At 39.2% G+C, this 22,079-nt stretch overlaps 1 protein-coding gene across 1 annotated transcript; it reads right to left on the bottom strand.

Moving 5' to 3' along the window:
- Positions 1-301: 301 nt before the first annotated feature.
- LOC113675631 (protein SDA1 homolog) lies at positions 302-21,265 on the bottom strand. The gene is made up of 24 exons (XM_027192227.2): positions 21,093-21,265; positions 19,441-19,545; positions 19,018-19,116; positions 18,724-18,779; positions 17,781-17,907; positions 15,971-16,129; positions 15,363-15,443; positions 14,686-14,787; positions 14,364-14,436; positions 13,566-13,669; positions 12,943-13,000; positions 12,413-12,471; positions 11,530-11,606; positions 11,202-11,299; positions 10,766-10,842; positions 10,283-10,366; positions 9,695-9,746; positions 9,267-9,346; positions 8,082-8,186; positions 7,492-7,607; positions 6,803-6,887; positions 1,179-1,262; positions 973-1,059; positions 302-641 (listed from the first exon to the last, which is right to left on the bottom strand). The coding sequence occupies exons 1-24, from the start codon at positions 21,180-21,182 to the stop codon at positions 597-599; spliced, it is 2,103 nt and encodes a 700-aa protein (XP_027048028.2). The 5' UTR covers positions 21,183-21,265; the 3' UTR covers positions 302-596.
- Positions 21,266-22,079: the final 814 nt, after the last annotated feature.

Genomic DNA, 22,079 nt, shown 5'->3' with positions numbered 1-22,079 from the left:
ATCTCCGATTGCTCTCGGTAAAAAATTAACAAATCTTTAAAAACAGTTTGAGAAACGACAAAAATTCACACAGGAAGGAAAAACCTCCCTGCAAACGTGCCATCCTTAAGCTCACCACTTTGTTGAGGAAGCTTAACATAATGCTGGACAATTTCACGTCTCTTAACATAGTTAAAGTATCATTCTTTTGCGTGCAATGTATCGGTGTACTCTCTCAAGTTGAGTGAAATTGTTGACAGCTGCTTATCCAATAACTACCCAAGCACGTTTCAACTTTACACAAATATACAACAGTACGCTGTTAACTTGAACCACTTCCGTATTTATTCATTCATTTTGAGATACAATAAAAAGGCATTAGTATTTCTTTTGTGCCCTTTCAGTTTTCATCTCATTTCCAAGTTCAATCAAATTGAAAATGCTGTCTCGCTTCGCAACCTTGACGAAAATACTCAAGTACAGCATTTTTCACATAGATCTAGCCACTTCACTAGAGAATACTCTCCAGGGGAACTACGCGTTCAACTTCACCACCTGAGCTGTCACAACGTTCAGTGATTAAACTTCCCGACAGTTTCGACTCTGGACATTCAACACTATTTCGCTTTCTTGTTCTTGAGAAGCGCTTGCCTCAGTGCAAACTGAAAAAAGGCAAGAAAAGGATAAGAGAAACAACCAAGTTACTCAAAATAAATACGACTACTTTTTCGTTTTCATGTCTTCATCTGATCAGGGAGAGAGACGAGAGAGTGCCAAAGCGGAAGAATGTCTGAATACTCCTAGTAAGACTAGGGACCTCTCTGAAAAACAATTCTTGACAAAAAACACTATCAGTATAACGCACTTAGCATTTTTCTTATATTGGCGAAGTTTTTTCGAGTTTTTTTTTTTTAAGGAGCGTTACTGTACTGACAAGGACTGGCAAAATCTGTTGTGTCTGTTAAAGAAAAAATAATGCTTAAAAGAACCAACCTGCTTATCTCGAAAGGAACGTTTGTTTTTCCCTCTAACATCTTTGTTATGACGCATCATCATGAAATTCTTGTGTTTCCTTTTCTCCTGCAAATGTCCAGAAAAGTTGGTTTTCATAAAATGGTCTTTTTTTTCTTAATACATTCTGAGAAACTCTTTCTTTGAATTGCTCCAAAATGTTTGTAACGAAAAACAGTCTCACTGACCTTGTTTGATGTGCTAGCAAATTGATTTAGACGCTTCTTTGAAGCCTTCTTTGAGCCGAATTTTTCTCTACCTTGTCTACCAGCCTGAAAAAAGAAAAATAACGAGTATGTGAATTTTAACTGTATTGAGATTTTCTAAGCCGGAGATTTGGTCAGTTACAGAAGGGGTGCTATTCTCATAAACCACTATTGCTGGGATAGACACGTGATCCATCATCCGTTCATCAGGGAAATAACTTGCACAAACTTTCCAACACTGCCACCTGGTAACAGCGTAAGGAGCGAGTAAAGCAATAATCCTCGCAGGAGAGGTCTAGTTTAAGCAGATTGCAGGAAAGAAGCCCTTGAAAGAAATTCAGGCTTCGATGGGATTCAACCCTGTGCCTTCCAGATACTAACTGGGCGCTATTATCAACTGAGCTACGGTTCCACATGTTGGAAACGGGGAACTTTAAGAGGATTCCTCTATTCCTCTTCCCTGTGGAGGAATCTGATCATAATTTCTAAAAATATTAAATCTTGTGTAAAGAGCCTGTAGCTTTCGAAAGTCAGAAAGCAACGTTTGTGTCAACCAATATCTACTCTAGACTAAGACAGGAAGCAAACTTGGTGATTAGGAATGCGCAAACTGAGAGCTTCACTTAAAACGCATTTGAACCTCTCTAAATGACCAACCTGAGGTCGCTTCAATGAGATAAGCTGTACAAATCTTTAAGTTCAGTGCATGCACGTCAGAGTATTTTCGAGGAAAAAAGAGGATTTGAAGATATCTTCTGTCCATTTTGTAAAGTTTCCATCAGAAGAAATGCGGAAACCATAAGATCCGTTCGTGACTCTATTTTTTTCCTTTAATTTTTAAATCCCTATTCGCAATTTGTTGACCGGCCGGTCTCACACTTGATCAATATCAACCACTTGTATATGTCTGAGAACTTATAAACGCAAAAATATCGTCATCACTTTACAAACAGCTCACGATTATGACGACTAATTTTTCCGGCCCTTTCTTCAATGAACGTAAAAGTGAAAATACTGGAACCTTCATTTGCTCTTGAGGTATAATATCTTGATCACGATAAATGAAAAGGAAAAAATTTGCAAAACAAACACAGCAGTAAAAACGTGCCAACGCCGCCTAAGCTTTCAAAGTATTCCTGTCTGTTCATGCATGCAATGTTAGTGGCCACAAATCCAAGTATGTATGACTCCATTGAAAAGCAGACGATAGTGATTTAGTTCTTGTCTGAGTCGAGATCACGCTAGTTTCGTATGGTATTGGCAGGTCTCTAAATAAAGTGATTGACGTAATTATTTTCGTAATTTACAAAGAGCAGTGCGGATCTATAACAAAACCTAATCCCCAACCGCTTTGTTCGACGGTTATGCATGTTACACGAATCAGTGAAATTCATATTAACAACAAGACGAAATATTTTCAGAAGTCTTTCTTTTAGACTCTTATTTTATGCGGAAGAGTTGGAACCTGTTTGCTGTGTATCCAACCGGTGGCATGTGCGTCATCCAAATTCCCCCTTGAATCAATATCTTTACACTTAAGACACGGCTTCCCAAAGGGAAATGTTTTTCAAAGGTCTCAAACTGTTCTTCCTGTAGTGATGTCATTTAAGAAATCCAAATGACCTCTCAAGGAAGCTCACTCAAGTTTGACGTATTTTGAACATTTTGGCTTCATCTTCCAGGCTCTTCAATTGAAATCTGTGTCATGATCTCCGCCATATGGTTAAATTTAAACATTTTATTAATCTCCTTCCCAAGCACACAACCATTCACGAGGTTTCTTTCTATTAAAAGCCAATGATGTAAAAATAGCACCAAATGCTGTGACAAAGGGCGTAATTTTAACTCAAATCAGCCGTTAACCCCGACTGTGTCATCGACATATGCTCGTGGTAAACTAATCCAAAACAAACATTAGACCGACGAGCTTCCAAGGCCTTACATATGATCGAATAACAGAATAACAGGCAGGCATCAGGAAGAGGCTACAGATTCTACATTGATACAACGACAATTTATGTTCCACTCCATTTGCCATCAGAATACGATGAGACAGTGAAGTCATTGGAATCATAGAAACGGTTTAAAAAAATTTCTTTTAAGAAGTCTTGGGATGAGCAGATCTTTTTGCAACACAAGGAAGCTGTACATAAAATCTGGGAAATTTCCCGCTGTAAGTGCAGGAAGTTCATGCGATAACCCCACGTGTAAAGAGGAAATGTTTAACTCTTTAACTCCCAGAAGTGATTAAAAAATAAAACTTCTCCCTACAATATCCATACATTCTTTAGCAAACAGGTAATCAGAATATTCAAACTTATCAGGTAGAAGCTGGCATCTTGATCTAGCACCAAGTTCTCAAAACTAATATACAAGGAAATGTGTAGCTGCTACAGGGGAGAATTAACAATAAGATCTTGGGAGTTAAAGGGTTAAGCTTGACGTTTTCCCTCACCTATCTTACAATGTTGACCCCAATCTTGCAAAAGCTGCTGGTGTTTTACTTTAAAAATGCGACCCTTCGATCTGTGCATTACGGGAAAAGCAGCCCAAATGCGCAAAGTCTGTAGTTTGCAATCGGCGTAAACTTCCCTCCACTAAGGAATATCACAGCTACCTCTCTTCAAGTACCATATCTCTTTAATATCTCTCTCTTCCCACCCCCCCCCCCCCCCCCTTACATGCTTAAATTTTGTGGTTTCCCTTAACTTTGACGATTTCTCTCTTCGGCGTGAGTTGAAGAGATCGTTCTATACTCCAGTGAAACACCCCCCTCCCTCTGATGCAACAGAATGCTACAAAATTACAAAATGTTAACCTGGGTATTCGTGTGTACAAAGGACGGGGGGAGGAAGAGGGGTTTTTGCCCAGGGGTCCAACCTTTTCCCAGTTATTTTCCACTTTTGACCGAAAGTTAATCCTTTCGTGTACCATTTTTCTAAAAGAGTGCCCTCTTATAGTTCCTGTTTACTTCCTTCATGTTTCTCTTGGTATAAGGGTAGGTTAGGTGCCGGGAGAGGGTGGCGGATAAAATGCTAATTTCAAGCCCGCGGGTATTTATTGATGACGGGAAACGAGTCACGCTACACTTCACCTTTTGAAACACGTCCCGGTTACTCAACTCCGCGAGTTCCGTTTTAGCAGAGCAGGAGAATACTTCTGCTACCGCTAAGTACTTATAACCTGTTCCTGTTTACTACGCGAATGTCTTACTCGCAAATCAACGGCAAGCGGCAAATCGTGGAAAATTCGAATTCATCGGGCAATAAAAATTCCACATAATAAGTTTCTAAACTAAAAAACGGGCACAACTGACGATAAACGGCGGATAAGCACAAGATAATCACAAGAAAATCACGACTTGGACAAGAAAGACTCTTTTCAAAAGCTAAATGGAATCTAATTGCAACATGGGGGGCTACGGCAAACGAAAGCAAGAGTTCCCGAGGAGAACAATTTTTCTTTTTCAAAATTTAACTAAAAATTTCAGAGGGATATGTTACTCATATTCAAAGATAATTACGTAACACAGGAGCCCAAGTAATGGGCTCCTGCGTAACATCACCAAACAATGCAATCACCTCCGCGCGCGTATTACGAGTGCGGCATGCGTTTCCACACGCGTTATCGCGCGCGCGCCCACCATGTGAGCTTCATCTCATGTTAAGAGACACAAAGGAAGTTGTAAGCCATACTATCAGGCAGGATTAGAACACGCCTTAATCGGGTTACCAGCGGCGGAGCATGCAAAGGAACTCTTAACACAGGAAAGCAACTTCTACCAGCAGTTTAGCACAGCGCTCAAGATTCCGCTTATGAAAAGGAACCACTGCGATTTCCTTAATTAAAAACAAATCGTGACTTCCAAAGAGTATTGTGCAAAGATGGACAGAGATAGCACACGTACTACCGTGAAGCAATGTCTGCAATTTCCTGCGCAAACTGTGCCGCTGTGAAGAATAAAAGCCTTCATGCTGCACGTTTAGAGAATAACAAAAAAAAAAAAAAGCGTTAATATTTAACACATCATCCTGTTTGAAACAACAAATCTACAAACGACAATTACAAAAACGAGCAAGTCGCCGACTGAGACCACAAGTGAAATTCGAAACGGAAATAGAGATCAGTGAATTTAAACATCTTGTTAGAGACAACGACAAACGCCAAAAATAACCCCTAGGGAGCTTACTTTTCCTTTATCATTAAACAAACCCTGATTCAAACCCCTAGTAGTCGACAACTAATGCAGATATTTTAGTCCGTGTGCACTGACGGCTGAAAGCAGACGGTGAAAAAATTCCCTCGACCGTTTTCTGATCGCCATTTACGTCATGTTTGACCTTTATCAGTTGGTGTTCTTTAAGTCAACTTGAGTGATTTCGGGGTTCTTGTTTCTTTGGAAATAAGCGCATCTAACGATCATTGCCAAAGTTCAGGTATTCAAAACGTTTGTCATTCCAAAACTTGCATATTTTACTTCTCAGTTGGTACGTAAGCTATAATTGGTCAATTTAACGACACGTATTTCACTGTGCGGCCTGCTATATTCAAAAATTGGTTGAATTGGAATCTTCCCCTTCTATTTTAACCCTCAGATATGATCAATATCTTCAGTTACAAACCTCGTTTTCTTGGGTCGTACTGTAAGTCACGGAACCGATTCAGTTTTTGCCGCTCACATTTGTGACCCGCGCGCTTGGTGCTTAGGCCATAAGTCCGAGTGGAAAAGAAAAGACACGGTCCCTAATTTACAGTATGGACCTTCAACTCAATTAGTGAGAAGGATTCAATAAAAAATTTTTTACGAAGATACTTTAAAACAATGCAGTAAAATGATGTATGATTCTGTATGGAATGGCTACGAAAACGTTAAAAGCCGGTGGTTTAAAGTTGCCTCATCTACAGTCTATATGAAGACACATTCGTTGGTAACGAATCACATAATCCCTTACCCTTTAGCAATAATTATGATTGGTCCTAGACGACATCGAAACTTGACAAAATTGTGGCTCTTGACGAGAATCGAACCATTTTTTCCCTGGACAACGGTTAAGTTTTTCTAATATTGACCTATAGCTTTTCGAAGGCCTTTTTCTTAACTTGCAATTTACCTGTAGAGCTAAATTTGTCACACCACATCTAAAGGTCGAACAAGATGAATTTTCACTTAAATACGCCTTCAGCGTCATTTGAGTCGAATAAAGAGTGGATAACGCTATCCAACAGATAAATCGCTATCCAGAGGATAACTATTAAGAAACCGTACTGCGCTATCCACCGGATAGTGATTTATCCAAAGGATAGCGTTATACAACCTTTGAACAAACGGGGCCAGACATCTCGAATAAGTGGCTTAAGTTCGGATCATACTGGCATTGCGTTTAATTCTTTAACACTTCATTCCATAAGAAAGACTGACATCTAATTCTCCTTAAAATATTACCGTTGAATGAAATATAGAGGTCTCAAGAATAAAGGGAATGATCATCAGTTACAAGAAGCCCCTGATTATCCAACAAATTCTCTTAGTCAGTACCATAGGAAATGTAAAGAGAACACAGAAGAGAATAACAGTATTGATCTACCGTTAGTTCCTGACTACTTACAATCACGGTCTCGAGTCTGGATTCTTTATCGTGTTTCCTCTTCTTGTGAATATTTTCGATGTCTCCCACGGAAATAAGTTCGTTTCTGTGAAAAGAGGTGAAAATAAACAAATAAATGAGCTAAAGAATATAAAAGTACCCAAATAGTCAAACCAACAAACCTAAAATACAGGCGAATAGAATTACACATGAAAGGAAATGAGTTGGTAAATAAACCAGCGCATAGCACAGCGGTCAAACGTCGAGCATGCGCTTTTTTCCCGCGCAAAATTTTCAAGGAAAACATAGGAAACAACCGTGGTCTTGCAAGATAGTTGAAACGTTCATAGAAATCTGTAAAAGAAACAACACCAGGGAAAAGGGAAACTCGAGACTTCCAACTCACAGCAATACAGGTATCCAGCAGATTTAGCCTGTGTATTGAGTGCGAATGTCCGAACTACTAAGATACTCTGAAACAAACAATAAGTAGCACCGGGAACATCGGGTCAAAATTGGGTCTAGATCGTAATTCTGTTGTGACACTCACTCACTCACTCATCTCGACGAAACATGTAACTTTGCCTCCTATAAGAGGTAGTAGCCACAAAAATGAGTGTGCCAGATGTTTTTTGTTACCACCCCAATATACATTAAACTGTCGTCTCCACAGCTCATAGATATTTTATTATTCACAGAGAAATACTAACCTTTCAGCTGGCTCAGTGGTGTCTGAAGTCCTCTTTCGCTTCTTACCCGCTTTGGGGTCAATCTGAAGTGCGATTTCACGCATCTTGATTTTCTTGAAGTCGTCATCTGTGAGAAACTACAGAAAAAGGGTAAACAATAGATATGCTTGGTGAAAGAAAGCCACAAATAAACACGAGAAAACAAACAAATAAACCCTTTATTTGATATAAGAGGCTCTATATCAGGACAAAGTCTCTGCTAATGACTATCGGGCACCTCTTTGGCTGTGGAGGCCTGTGGAGTTATCATGAATAACTGAACAAGTCTATTAAAGCAGCAAAAAACTGATGATATTTACATTAATAATATTGACTGAATCATGAGCGTCACAGGCTCGAGTCGTCATTTCGAAATGCAAATGAAGTCTTGGCTGATTTAAGGACGATGTCAGCAAACATTTTCATCTTATCTTCTGGTAATGTTTACTAGCCTTTGAAGCGGTGTTAACTCATAATACAGTTATACTCCGCAACAGCGCTTTGAAAAAAAAAAAAAAGGAAAATTGAGGAGAAATAACTGAAAAACGCAAGAAGCGAACAAAGTTTCTTACTCTTGACTGGCTTATTCTTGCTGCCTTGGTTTTCAAGTCTTCGCTTTCATCTTCTCCTTCATTCTCTTCGTTGCTTTCTTCCCCTTCCTCATCCTGCAGCTCATTCTGTTCAAATTGATTAAAGACAAAACATCTTTTAGTTACAGGGTGCCAACTGGGCATCAAAGATCATTACCTTAACATGTTTCTACGAGTGAAATTTTGACCCTGACAGGGCTATTTCCAATTGAGTGTTTATGGTACTGTAATCCGTGATTGCAGTGGTTTTGCTTTACGCTGCTTTGTGATTGGTCCAGAAAACTTGCGCCACTCTCTCAACCAATCAGACGCAAAACTAAGATCGATTTCGTCTTGGTCGCCCGCGTTTTCCCGCGCTTTAGGCAATTTGCTTGTGGCTACTTTGATTCTCATTGGTTCTTAAAGGTATTTTCCTTTCTTTTGATTGGTCGTTGTGATTACTTATGTTTTGATTTTACGACATTCAACCGTAAAGCGCTTGAACATGAACAAACTTATTCAACATCATATCTTGTATCAGTTAGAAAGAATTAATGACCACTATTTGGACGTCACTAATGCTAATCCTGTTGCATCAATTTAGTTTCTTGTTTTTCTTTACTGTAGGTACAATACACTACCATCTGAGTGAATTTATTTATTTGCGATATTGAGACAGGCTGGCCCCGTTCAGCTTTTAAAGCTGGTTACCATGGGGACCTGTATAAACAATAACAAGACCAGATCACAACACCGTAGGCTAAGTTCCCTACTCTTTGCGAGAAGTGTGAGGGTTCTTTAACGTCCCCTACTAACCAGTACAGAGAAGATGTAAGAGACGTGACCTGCAGTTTTTCGTCCTTACCCGAAGGGACTAAAATGTCCAACCATTTGCGGATGTTATAGCAAAAATAGCAAATTTTCCTCAGTTATTTTAAGACCCTGAGTGTTGGTCCGGTCTGGTACTTAAACCCTCGACCTGCCGCACGGCAGTCCGGTGCACTACAACATAAACTAACCAAGCGCAGTGTATAAAACTCTTTAAAACAGGAATGCATCTCCAGTAAGTTATTCTAGTACTCCAAAATTAGTTTCGCTTTGAACTTTTATGAAAAGTAACAACATAAAAGTGCAGGTCAACTAAAAGCAAACATTCAAACCAACAAATCTAAAATAGACAAACTGCACCTCTTCCTCTTCGTCCGATGAATGATAAATATCCACCCATTCACCATCGTCGTCATCATCTTCGTCACTCTCCCACCCGTCTAGGGGAAAAAACTCTCGCCGTTGTAGTTTTATAGTGTATACATTTACTTTTAGCTAGTAAAAGCACTTACAGCGTTAGATATATCTAGACCTCTGCATCTCTGTTTGTGGGAACCCAAGGCTATCACATAAGCTATGCCATACATAGACCGAAAAAGCCTTTTTACTTTTTTTTTTTCCTTATAAATTTTTTTTCTTATTGTTTTGGTTTTAATAGTACATTTCTAGGAGTGAAACTGAGGTTATCATTCCCACGACTTCCCCCTTTCCATCACTAATAATTTTGTTGAAAAGAAGAATGAACAACAAGTGATGTGACGCTGGATCTCTAATGAAATCAAATTTACCATGGTTTTCGTTATTGTTTTGCTTCTCTTCATCCTGATCATCATCAAGTACCTGTTGCAATTAAAGTATTGAATTGTTACGTACATCATTCATCAACTCACGTCGCGAGATCAGACTGACAATCGAGTGACAAAACAGTGCAGTGTCCTCCCCTCAAAGAAAATAACGGGAGGTGGGGAGGGTTGGGGGGCAATCCTCGATAATAAGTTAAATCTTAGCTTCTTGGCCTATTGGAGGGGGGAATTTGGGGAGAAGGTCAGTTTAACCCAAAACGAGGTGAAGAAGAACAAAATTTAGCAGGCATTAGAAGATTGTGGGAGGAGTGGCTGCGTTCAAGCTATCCAATTGTGAAGCTCGTGGGGTGAGGTGAACATCTACCGAGTCAAGTCCCCGTCGATGACAAAACATCACTCTGTCTCTTACAGAGTAGTCATATAATCACAATAAATACCAAGTCTTTGAATTATAATGTATCTCAAGGATCACTGTTAGAGGACAACAGGGTTTCGCAGTAACATTAAACCAAAATCCCACGGATGGTGCACAGGTTTCGAAATTCTGTAATCTCATCTACGCGAACAATTTACCTCTGTCCCTGGAACGAAGTCTGTTGTTTTTAGCTCCCCATACTGCTTCACTGTCATCTCTTTACTTGCCTCGGTTGGTTTGCCCTTATTTAGCACGAAAAAAAAAACAGATGAGCAAATTTTCCAGATATACACCGCTGGATAGAGCTCTTTTCAATAGTGTCGAATTAATCCGGCATTGCATTGGTTTTGTTTCATTTGGCTCTGTGATTGGTCCAGAAAACTCGTGCCACTCTCCCAACCAATTGGACGAAAAACTAAAACCAATCACGACTTGGTCGACGCGTTTTCCCGCGCTGGGAAAACGCGTCAGCATGGTGCTGACATGGAGCGTTTGTTAACCATCAAGAGCTTCTTAAGTCGATTATTATTTCTTTATTTCTCATGACTTTCGTGTTTGATTCATTAGTGATATTGTAAGAAGAAATTATACTTCAGTCACTCGTAGGAGTTGAAAAGTTAAGCACAGAATTCTTTACTTACCCTGTCTTTCTTGTGAAGAAGAGTTGGATTCACGGACCGAAAGAGCTGAATAAGCGATCGCGCTGCCATCATAACACCTGTGAATAACAAATCCAAATCATTATCACAATTTTATAATGAAAAACAAAATAGAGCAGTTCGCAAGGAATCACTGGAACGATAATCTATCTATCGCCTGGAGGGGGGGAGGGGTCGGAGGATTTTGGTCGTGTCACAGTAAAAATTTACCTGAATACTCTGTTGGCGACGACTGATTCCCCCTCTGTTCCCCTGACTGTGATTTCCCCCCCCCCCCCCAAAAAAAAAACCTCCAACCCTCTCAGTCCTCCATGATTTGAATGATATCTGGTTTCAAATCGCCAAAGGAACATTTGAGATTTCCCTGACAGGAGAGAGAGAGAGGGGCAGAGGGAACGTGTTTTGTAGGACAACTTACTTTTGTCTTTAGATGTCTTGTACTGCGCTAAATCTTGAAGTAACTCATCTGTCATTACTAAGGGACATCTTGCACAAACTTCGCGGACAGCGTTCAAACTAGATGGAAGAGTGCATCGTGTTATTAGCAGTCAGAGGAAGTTTGTGAGTTCTTTAGTGTGGAAGTATGTCGTTCATTTGAAAACTTCGCGTGTCTGTCAATGAAATGTCTTCTTAACAAACCTAGATAGCGCAACTGCTTTGAGAAAACAATCCCATAACAATCAACAAAAACCTGCAATAAAAAAATAACTAAATCGTCACCACAGCGACACACGACAGAAACTCACCCAACGGCCATTACTTCGTTAGAGTTCCTTTCAGTCACAAAATTATTTACAATCGCTTTTAAACCTGACTCGATAACCTGAAAAAAGAAAACGGACAAACAAACACGTAATTATAGAAAATAAATATCTCGAAAATAAATCTTTAGAAGGGCATACATGAATGAGAGAAAAGTAATTAATTACTTATAAGACGAACATGAATGTGAATAATGAAATAGATAAGTAATTAAACATTAATCTTAAAAATAATCCACACCTAGAGGTGTAGCAACACAAATAATCGATATAATTTCATACGTAATTTAAATTTATCAAGGTTGAAACTAATCGATAGATTTTGGTCAGTCTGGAATTGCAAGCCATCCTCCCAACCAAATTAGTCCATGAAGATACAAACATGGGATTAAATTATCTATCGATAACGACAAACATCAATTTATGAAACGTTTTTCCGTTGACCTCAGTTACCGAGAGAAAACGCTGGGAACCGAGAGGAACCATCAATGTGTTGGCTGGGATGTGTGAATTCGACCAAAGTTATTTTAGTTTCAAACGGAAAAGGAAGGTTGTCTCCCAAACATTTGCGCTAAGGCATTCTCTAATTGTCCATTTTTGACGAATAATTATTCTTTTTCATCGACAAAACCAGTCTCCAAGTTTTCCGCTATTAGATTGCTCTAAGTAATCGTGGGGGTCATCGGATAGATTTTAGCCATGATGCAAACATCCCGGAAAACGAACTTCCGTTCTAGATACTATTAAATAAAACAAAAATCATCAGAATCGGCATATCTAAAGACATGCAACAGAGGCCGTCCTCTATTTACCGTTATTTTCTCGTAAAGGTACCTAACTCTAAGTTTAAATGCTCGTGACAACAAACCTCAGGAGGAACCAAATCATGACAAGCCTGAGCAAAGTAAGTCAGTAGTTTGGTCACTTCTGTTGAATTACAAAATAAACGAGTATTTATGTAGACCTACATATCATGAAAACAAAATGACAGCATAATTTAAAGAATACTGAATACAACTTATAAGGCAGATCAATTAGTCATGGGGGGAATTGGACACTAAAGGCATATCCAAAGGGACTCATTAGGACGAGAGGACACAAAATCTTGTTCTGGGTGGTTGGCCATTTGATCAGCGCACAGTTAACATGAAGATGGCGGAACTGCAACAGCAAACAGGTGAGGCGGGAGGGGAACATTTCAGGGACGTGTGTAGCACCGAGGTCTTCAAGACCTGACTATTCCGTGGTACGGAAAAGGGGAGTTGCAATACTTTTAGTCGCTTTATGCGACAAAAACCGAAAAGAGGACATTTTTTTCTTATTTTGAGCTCTATTTAAATTCAAAGATAAAATCCCTAAATATTAATCGAAGACAATAACAAAGTTTTCACAAGTTACCTCGCTGATGTGGCTGCAAATATCGTTGGACGAAAGGATAAAAATTGAACAGAAAAAGCTGACAGAAAACAAGAGTGTAAATGACAATTAATTAACCAAAAACGCGATGACAGAAAAGAAAAATATTAACTATGGGATACTCTTTAATATTACACCAAATTCTGCTGGATAAAAATGTAAGCAAAGTACGATATACGTTAAAGAAAAGGGATTTTTTTTTTTTAATCTTAAGAGTAAAAGGTCAAACATTTCGTAAGGGGTTCGATTTAGTGTCTGGGCAACCAAATCCAAGGTAATCACAAAGACGAACGACAGCGGAGGAAGCTATCACAGGAGCCAAGAACTCAAAGCAACAGGCGCGGTAGTACTAGTTTTGCGTCAGATTGGTTGAGAAGTTGACGCGAATTTTCTAGAACAATCAGAGGGCGATGAAAGAAAAAACAATCCATCTGATTGGTTGAGAGAGCTCCACGGATTTTCCAGACCAATCACAGAGCGATAAAAAGCAAAACTACTGCGATCCATTTTGCTTTTGCGATCCAAATCGCTTTTGACACTCAAATGCTTTATGGTGTAAATTGTTCAGTTTGGTTTAAGTCCTGTAGACAACATGTCCGACTCACCTGGTGAATCCCAACAAGTCTCGATATCAAGTCCATCATCATCAGTTTCACTTCAAATCTTTCCGTTGATGATTCAAGCTGCTTAAACAGCCTTTCGCTGAAACCTGTGGGTTATATAACATGTTCATCAAGCTTTGTTTGACACAAATTCCATTTAGCAATTCAATGGCAAATCCGGAAGAGACCTTTATCCACAAGGATGGCCAAACACCCTTTCCATTATTATTTCATTTCGTTTATTTATTTTTCATTTATTTATTTTTTTAACTTCTGGTGGTTAAATCAAGCCAAAACAGATGTCAAGATCATTAACCCTTTACACCCTAACATCAGTATGCATATTCTCCACTCTGTTCTCAATACATTTCCTAAGCTGCTGACAAGGAGAATTTGTTTAACAATCGAGAACTTCTTTCGTTGGTGATTATTTCCTTTGTTCTGGTGACCTTCATGTGTGATTTGGGGGTGAAATTGTAAGGAGAAATTCGATACTAGTCACTCTTAGGGGTTAAAGGGTTAACAGCCGGTTCACGGCCGTCTACTGCCGCCTGTAAGACTTCTCTCCGCCTTCTGTTTAGCTCGCTAGCAGGGTCTCGTGTTTGGGTTTCGCCTTGCAGTCCCTTTTCGGGCACTGTCGCCTACCGCGCTATCGGCAGCCACTGGAAAATTTATTGAACCCTGGCTCAGTTATATTTCCTAACTGATCACTTTACACTGAGGGTAAAAGATTTGCAGTAGCTTTGCGAAAAGTGTTAACATTGTTAAATACATTTTCATTTGCGTGGTTGTATGTCTTACCCTGGGGGTCATTAATGAGATGAAGAGCTGAAAAGTTTACCGCTGATGGATTTTTGTGTTTCTTCTTTTGTTTCTGAAAAACAGATTTTAGAGTAACGTTATTCTGAAATAAACTAACATCCTTGACTGTACATGGCTGAGCTCGATCTCCGCCGCTTATTCGGGTCCAGTTTTCGATCCTTCCCAGCAGAGGTGCCGGTAGGAACAAAGGCTCTCCGTTTGCAGTCAATAGTAATTTTAAAAGCAAAAAAAATTGTAAGCGGTTAAGTTTTGTAAGATTGCGTAAATATGTTTAATGATTAACAGAAATGTAGGTCACTACCTTTATCGTTGCCATCGCTTTTTCAATTTTGTGTTTCTTTTTTAACGTTTTCTTGTTCACCCCACCAGCATGGAGCATCCTTCGAACAGCAGACTGGTCCAACTGGTGAAATTTTATCAAAATGAATTTCTACAGTTTATGTAAATTATCGTTACAATTCCAAGACTGGCAATGGGAATCTAGTACATGTACCTTGGCGACTAGAATTTCTTTATCGCCTGGAAGAGCGAGGAATTTTTTAAATTTTGCTTTTTTTTTAGGGGGGAGGGCATCACATGGTCATCAAGAGAAACGGAGGGGAAAATCAGTCGTCACCAACAGAGAATAAAGGGGAGGGGACTAAAGAAAACTGACTGCAAATTAACTGCCAATGGGGAGAGGGTGTCATAAGAATATAACAGAGCACACCCCCCTTCCCTCCCTCCAGGTGATGAGTAAAGACTGGTACGTTAACCCTTCAACTCCCAGAAGTGATTAGCATGTAACTTCTCCCTATAATATCCATACATTAACCTGCACACAGGTAGTAAGAATACTCAAACTAATCAGGTGGAAGTTGTTATCTTGATCCAACACCAAATTCTCGCAACTAATTTACAAGAAGATGTGTTGCAGCTGGAGGGGAGAATTAACAATCAGATCTGGGGACTTACAGGGTTAATAGAAAGTACTGTTACCTCTTGGTCACTGTCACTGTCATCCTTCTCTTTATTTTCTTCATCTTTGCCGAGAAAAAATGTCAGAGCTGCAACCACAATCTAAAGGCACCAAAATAAAAAAATAAATCACAAATCTGACTAATTTACCGGCACAAGAATTTGCACCAGGTGAGATATACAGAGGGAATTCCAATTGAGTGTCACAAGTAATCCACAGTTGCATTGCTGTACCTTTTCTTTATTCTGGAATTAGAACAATACTCTTCTCCAAAAACTATTCTTCAGCATCTCCTTTGAGGAATATCAGTGTAAACCACCGTTTGAGAAATACTATTCACTCTTTACACCATAGCATCAGAGTACATGTTCTTCCTACTATTCCCTATAAATTTTGTAAGGTGCTGACAAGGAGAATTTGTTTAACAATCAACAGCTTCTTTATTTGGTGATCATTTCTTTCATTATTGTGATCAGAATGCTTAATTCAAGGGTGATATTGTGACGAGAAATTAGATGCAAGTCTCTCCTAGGGGGTCAAAGAGCTGAGTGCTTAAAGCTTAAAATTGGTGCTTTTTCAATACTAAACACTTCTAAAACCTTTTATTTGATTCATATAAAGTAACTACCTTTGTAACAGTTGAAAAGCAAGCTGTTGTAATGACATTGACTGTTTTTGCATCATTCCAAACATTCTTTCTGTAAAGTTCTACCATCACATCCAACGATTTCTTTGCAGCTAAAACATTACTGTCTCGCAGCATTGTGTACATGAAGTTTTGTAGAGTCTGAAGTAAAATGAAAGGTGAAAGCCATTACATATGACTGATTAATCAATAAATCAAACCATTAATGAATTGATCAGTTGTTAGGTCAATCAGTTTGTCAATGAATAAATTAATTAACAAGTCCGTTCCAATCAATTACTTGGTGAAATCAGTCAGCCCACAAGTCACAAGTGGAAGAGGCTTTGGGCCTTGGACTCTGTGTCAAGAGATCTGGGTTCAATTCCTGGAAATGGGCACTGACAAACTGAAAGGGAAGCCTGATGAAAAACTAGGGGGTAACCATGTGATGGAGTAACATCCCATCCAGGGGAGAGTGGTAACAGTCCTAGTCACTTCATGCTATAGAAACTGGGTTAAGCCCCAGCTGGATGGGCCACTTATCTCATAGACTTTACCTATAATAGCCAAAGAATCAATAACCAAGCCTATCTGAGTCAGTCAGGTGGTCATTCAGTCAAAGAGTCAATTATTCAATCAGCACATCAAACTGTCAGTCATTTTGTCAATCCTTTACTCAGTTAGTCAGTCAGTCAATACAAATGTAAGTGAGCAGTCAGTCAGTTGGGTAGTTACTCACTCAGTATATCTAACCAATCCTTTGGATAGTCAGGATAAATAAGTATTAACAACTGAGTTGATAACATAAATTGGCCACTGTAAAGAGTTTTAAAGGTGACATTTTGAGCATTAAACCTTCGTCATTTACTCTCACAAAGGGATAACGCTAAAAATGTCAGTTTTCAAACTCTTTACAGTGGCCACTTCACATTTTCAACTGAGTTGATAATTCTTAATTACCCAGTTATACTCTCCCACCCCCTTTACTTATTGGATAGTCAGTTGGTCAGTCAGTCTGTCACCCAGTCAGTTAGTGAGCTAGTCAGTCAGTCAGTCAGCCAATCAGTCTGTCAGCCAGTCCGTCAGTCCATCAGTCAGTCAGTCCATCAGTCAGTCAGTCCATTGGTCAGTCAGTCCATTGGTCAGTCAGTCAGTCAGTCAGTCTGTCAGTTAATCTGTCAGTCAGTCAGTCAGTCAGCCAATCAGTCAGTCTGTCATTCAGTCCATCAGTCGGTCATTCAGTACGTCAGTCAGTCCATCCGTCGGTTCATCAATCAGTCAGCCAATCAGTCAGTCAGTCGGTCATTCAGTCAGTATGTCAGTTATTCAGTCAGTCAGTATGTCAGTCAGTCAGTCAGTCAGTATGTCAGTCAGTATGTCAGTCAGTCATTCAGTCAGTATGTCAGTTATTCAGTCAGTCAGTCATTCAGTCAGTATGTCAGTCAGTCAGTCAGTATGTCAGTCAGTCAGTCAGTATGTCAGTCAGTCATTCAGTCAGTATGTCAGTTATTCAGTCAGTCAGTCAGTATGTCAGTCAGTCAGTCAGTCCATTAGCTAGTCAGTCTACCAGTCATTACTGGTAGTAAGTCAGACTAAATGCCATTCAGTGCAAAGTCAAAATGTTCTAAAGGTTATTTCATGAATCTGCCCAATACCATGACAAAAGGATAATAATCATGGATCTGTTACTGGTAATAATTATTGTTACTATGATTATCATCATTATTGATTTTTGCAGTTCCAAAAAAGACCATGATTCTAAGTTTCACCTACATTTCATACATTAACTAATGTACAGCAATTTATTACTTACATTATTAACTTTATTATTCTTGTGTTTGGCATTTATATTCTTGATGTCTGAGACAATATGACTGTACAACACCTGCCTCAGTAATTTATCTTTACATCTGAACAATGCAAAAAAGAGCTCTAGGAGACTGAGGAATAGGAAAAAAATATCTATGATTAGCTCACTTGACCCTTTCCCCCAAGAGTGACGATAATATTACTACTTCTCCTTACAACATCACCCCAAAATCACACACTAACATCACAAGAATAAAAGAAATGCTCAGCAACTAAAGAGGCTCTTGATATTAAACAAATTCTCCATGTTAGCACCTTAGGAAATGTATTGAGAGCAGTATGGAGAATATGCACACTAATCTTATGGTGTTGAGGGTTAGAGTGCAGCCTCAATTCCAATGCCAGTTAGTTTACACAGTTGAATAAATTCCTCTACATCAAAATGTAGTCAATTGAAATGGTCAAAATAATTTCAACAGAGGGCATGTATAGGAACAGTCAGTGTGGTTTCTACTATGATCATGCATACAGTACAACTCAAATGTGAGATTTCCGTTCCTTAGAACTCAAGCATTTATTCTCAGAAGTCCAGAGAAACAAGAATAAAGTTTGGAAGCTCAAATTTCAAGGGACCATCATCTAAAATTGAGTGGTTCTATATGTAAACTGTATTTGTGAACAATTCTAGAACTTAGTGTAGGAACAGGAAGCACTAATGAAAAGACTACTGCACAAAAATTGAAATAAATACTAGCAGACCTCCCCAATCACCATGCTGATCCCTCTTGTAGCTACCTGGTAAAGTGCTCCAAACAGATACTAGGAGAAATTTTGGACTTGAGGCTGTGTGGTTTGTCTTCTTATTTAATGAGATATGGAGAATTATTAAAATTAATACAATTTTGGGGTATATAATGGAATTAAAGTATTAAACAAATTGCCTCTACCTTGTTGGTGACAGTAAGTTCTTGTTTCGAAGGAGAATAAGAGCTCTACAAAGTGTCTGCAAAAAATGTTTCATACATGGAAACACACATTACAAAACAGGCTGGCTAGACATGTTGGTGAGTTTTTGATTGTGAGTTGTCCTTCTTTGTCATCAGAGGTACCAATCAAAATCACCAAAACAACTTTGAGATACTTCTAGAAATAAAACCAGCCCATGCTACTCAGTCCCAAATTATCAGGTATAAATGATGTCTATCATACATTGATGCCAATAAACATTAAAATTACTGTACCATTCTGAGCTCAGCATCCATAACACTGTGATGTCTTTGCAAGACATCAATAAGTTCCTGAGGGAAATGTTCCAGTTCATATGTGTAGCAGTGCGCAACCTAAAAATACAACAAAATATGTTTAAATGCAAGAGTAATACTTCACAAAGTAAATATCAGCTTCTTATTAAATAAATAAAGCACGAGGGCTGTACTGGGGAATGTTGGCCTGAGGTTGAGGCAGTACAGACCAAGCCCAGCACGGTCTGTTTAAAGACTTCCAAAACTTAGCACATTCCCCAGTACAGCCCACACAAGCAAGTAAGTAGTTTATTATAGGACCAAACTTAAGGGGTTTAAACTGAGTCCTGCAAACTAACTGTTGGATTACCATATCTCCCACAACAAATATACTTGCCTGCATTCATTATGCATAAACTTTACCTGGCTGAGAAACATAACCAAATCAGCTAAGGTTTTGTTAGCACTGGATGGATCAAGCTTAAAGATCTGAAGATTTGATTCATAGTGCCGGAACTGCTGACCAAACTATGAGAAAAACAGTAAAATGAGAACAAACGTTACTTTAATTCACAATCCAGATAATTCCACCATTATATTACATACACTGGTAAGATTTGCACACAGCTCCATACCTCATTATACATACAGTTCTTAGATAGAGAAAACAATGACCAAAACAATTAGATCAGTATAGGGTTATGAAGAGATCTTTCCCAAACGTGCATGCATGTACAAATTGCATGGACATCAAGGATCAAAGTGAAATATTTCAAAGGAGCAAGCTTGACAACACCTTAACACAGCCTTTCCAATGAGGGTATTAAATGTTTTGTATCTGATCCGAAACTTTGTATGAGGATAGATGCATCTGCAGGTCATATATCTAACCCTTTCATTGCCAAGATCTCTTTACAAATTCTTCCAGCTGTCTATCATACAATTCCTATGCTGTTAGTATAGAGAATTTGGTATTTTAACAACTAACAATCCCCTAATAGTGTAGTTTGATCGTCCGGGTGAGTGTAGTCCTGAGAAGGACTGTTGTCGGTAATGGTGACTAAAATTTCGACAACCTGAGCGGAAGTCATCATCAGAGTCAAGTGAAAGGTTGTTGTCAGTCAAATGTACTTGATATTTTGATATTTGACTTGATACTTGATATATTGATATTTTTCTTTATCCTCATCACTTGTCCATGAATGATATTGGATAGGTATAGTAAGGAGAAATTCTCTCTTGGTCATGAAATTAAAATGAATGAAATATAACCAAAGAAAACCTTGATAGACACAGTGTTCCAAGATCACCCAACCAAATTACCAGGATCTCATATTCTGTGACCACTTGGAAAATCACTCGCTGGTTCAAATACCCATGAAAGATTTAGATACTCGAGAAAAAATGAATTATTCAACATCCATTTCAAATCCTGGTTCTAAGAACAGCAAAGGAGATAGGGCTCTACCTCAATGCAGATAAAACAGAGTTCTTCTGCTTCAATCAAGATGCGTCAGAAGAGATGAAGAGTCTCAATGGTGAGAAGATAAAGCAAGTGGAAGATTTTAAATACCTAAGAAGCTACATCGCCTCTACCAAACATGATGTTAACATCAGACTAGGAAAGGCGTGGGATGCTCTAGATGAACTGGACAAGATATGGAAATCAAACCTTAAACAGATCGTGTAAGGACCACAAACTAAGAGCTCTACGGCCACATCCCGCCAATCAGTAAATCGCTACAGCAACAAAGGATGAGATTCCCAGGGCATTGTTGGCGCAGTAAAGAGGAACTAGCAGGGGATGTATTACTCTAGAAGCCAACACCACCAACATGGACATCAGCCGAGAGGACGCCCAAAAAAGACCTACATTGACCAATTGATGGATGACTCAGGATGCAGACTTGAAGAACTACCAATTGCAATGGAAAACAGAGAAAGGTGGAGGGAGCGTGTCATGGAATACCGAGCAAGCTCGACCTGATGATGATGATGACGATGAATACAGAACACGTGTATGTTCCGGAGAGCTCGGAATGCTGCCATATACACGCGCCCGATCACACACTTACCTCTTCCTTATACGAGTCAGGATCCCTCTTCACCAAATTCTGCAACTGAGGTAAGTTATTTGGTAACTTGTTTCTGTTTCTGTCGCTCATATCGACTTTCTCAACAAATAAATAACTAAAATAAAATGATCGTGATCATCCGCCATGTTATAGCCTCGTTGTGAGGTATTTATGAAGATGACTGCTGTACAACAAAACCTGCTGGCGTGACATGGCGGAATTTTTACTCAGCGGTGGATTGCAATAGTCAAGTTCGCTTTGATCTAAGCATAAAGCAACGAACAAGGCTTAAAAAGAACATGAAAAGACTTTAATCGCTGCTTAACCTAACCTAAACAACATGGACAACTGAAGATATCTATACTGCTAATTACATAAATTACGTAATGAAAGGTGATCACCCCAAATTCTTCGCAAGTTAACAATGCATTACACTTAGTTCGGGTCCTATTTCCAATCAACACCACACTCGGGGCATACCAAGACACTGTAAATCGGTTGTCAGTCAGTCCATTCCCTAAGAAAACCGATAGTTCATAGACTGCAGACGGAGAATCACCCATTTAGTTCCGATCGCGTAGTGACGAGGCGTCTCGGCGAGCACACAACATCAACCGAGTCAGTAGCTTTGTCAGTGGTTTACTACGTCAAACTCTATTTGTGATACAGGGAGATATTCTCCCCTTTCCTCAGCTACAACCCTCCCTTCCCTCAGCCCTGCTCTCTTGACTTCGTAAACAATGGATGCGGAATAGATAGTTTCCAACACTGAACATTTAGAAACTCTATTATAAGTTCTGAGGAAGTGACTGTCTCAATGATCAGATCCCACGCGTCGCGTGTAAGTACAAAAAAGATGTCAAAGAGGGAAGGAAAAACCTTGTAGTTCAATAGACATTCACGAGACTTGAGAAATTTTCAACACTCTCTACCACATCAAAACCCCGAAACCCAATCGCATCAATTTTACCCCGGCACTTCACACCT

The sequence above is a fragment of the Pocillopora damicornis genome, chromosome 13, assembly GCF_964200805.1.
Source record: "Pocillopora damicornis chromosome 13, jaPocDami1.2, whole genome shotgun sequence".
Lineage (NCBI taxonomy): Eukaryota > Metazoa > Cnidaria > Anthozoa > Scleractinia > Pocilloporidae > Pocillopora > Pocillopora damicornis.
This window is presented reverse-complemented; position numbering and strand designations above follow the sequence as displayed.

Coding starts and splice junctions, on each gene's coding strand:
- LOC113675631 (XM_027192227.2), bottom strand. CDS start 21,182: ATGAGCGACAGAAACAGAAACAAGTTACCAAATAACTTACCTCAGTTG. Junction 18,780..19,017: donor TGGATGCTGAGCTCAGAATG/GTACAGTAATTT, acceptor CATTTTTTGCAG/ACACTTTGTAGAGCTCTTAT. Junction 16,130..17,780: donor AGAATAATAAAGTTAATAAT/GTAAGTAATAAA, acceptor ATTTTACTTCAG/ACTCTACAAAACTTCATGTA.